Below are 1,104 nucleotides of genomic sequence, written 5' to 3' on the forward strand. Positions count from 1 at the left end.
TCCACGCCTCCTTTGAGGACTCCAGCACACAGCATGTTGTCGGTCACCGGGTCTGTCAGGAGACTCTTGCACACTGTGCTGTTGATGATCCGGACTACTGCCTTCTGCAGTACGGACGCCCCGGAACCTGATAGACAACAAAATGACTTCTAACAGCGCTCTGGTTCTTTGTCATGATCTGACTTTCAGATGATGAAAGTTTGTTGTTTATTTTTTTGTTTTTGTTGCTTTTTTTTTTTTTTTTTTTAGATCAGTCACCTCTTTTATTCATCTTATCCAGTTACCCAAAAACATTATAACGGTTTTTAAGGTACAAAAATACTCTTATACCTGTAAAATGCAAAGTGGTGTATAAACACAGGGCAACTTGAGAAGCTCCCAGCAGTCCTATTGCAGTGAGGGAGAGTTTAGGCTCTCTCTCTAACTTTAAGTTTTGTCTAAAGGGAAAGTTTTAAGCCTAATCTTAAAAGCAGAGAGTGTGTCTGCAAACTGAAAGGTCCGTGGAAGAGGGCCTGAAAAATGAAGGCTGTGCATCTCATCTTACATGTAAATATCGCACATTTGAACCAGCAGTCTGAGAGTGAAGTGCTGTAGTAGGGTGAATTTTATGTTGAGGAACATTGTTATCTTTACTATTAGGTCTTTCAGAACAATGCTTAGTGTTGAATCCACTGGCTGGCTGGGCAGACACATCTGTGGGATCAGTTAAGTTTGTTTGTGGGAACGTTTCATTGCAGACGCATTTAAAAACTTCCACAACACTTCCAGTGTGGGATATTCGGACGTTTCAGACAAGCTGTGTTCTCGCCATTCTCATCATCTCACCTCCCTCCCTGGTAGCTCCCCAGCCAGTGATCCAAGCCTCTTCTCCTACTGGGAAGTCATGCGCGGGGGAGGGCAGGCAGATGGGCCAGATGTTCTGGTTGAGCGTGACGCTGTTGTCCAGTTCCATGAGAGTGATATCATTATCGTAGGTCTCAGGGTCGTAGCCCGGGTGAACGATGATCCGCTTCACGCCCCGCTTCATGGTCCACTTGCTGGTCTGACTCTGCTCGTGAAGACCCAGAAGAGCCTCCCATTGGTTAGCCTGAGAGAATCTACATG

At 45.5% G+C, this 1,104-nt stretch overlaps 1 protein-coding gene across 1 annotated transcript in view; it reads right to left on the reverse strand.

Moving 5' to 3' along the window:
- LOC102306309 (suppressor of tumorigenicity 14 protein) overlaps positions 1-1,104 on the reverse strand; it is a gene marked incomplete in the record, with an annotated part of 17,150 nt that overhangs the window by 2,507 nt on the left and 13,539 nt on the right. Inside the window, 2 exon segments of the mRNA XM_042215836.1 lie at positions 1-127; positions 826-1,097. Of these exon segments, the coding sequence (XP_042071770.1) occupies positions 1-127; positions 826-1,097 (399 nt within the window).

This window comes from Haplochromis burtoni, unplaced genomic scaffold (genome assembly GCF_018398535.1).
Source record: "Haplochromis burtoni strain Fernald_Lab_line unplaced genomic scaffold, NCSU_Asbu1 Contig_838, whole genome shotgun sequence".
Classification (NCBI taxonomy): domain Eukaryota; kingdom Metazoa; phylum Chordata; class Actinopteri; order Cichliformes; family Cichlidae; genus Haplochromis; species Haplochromis burtoni.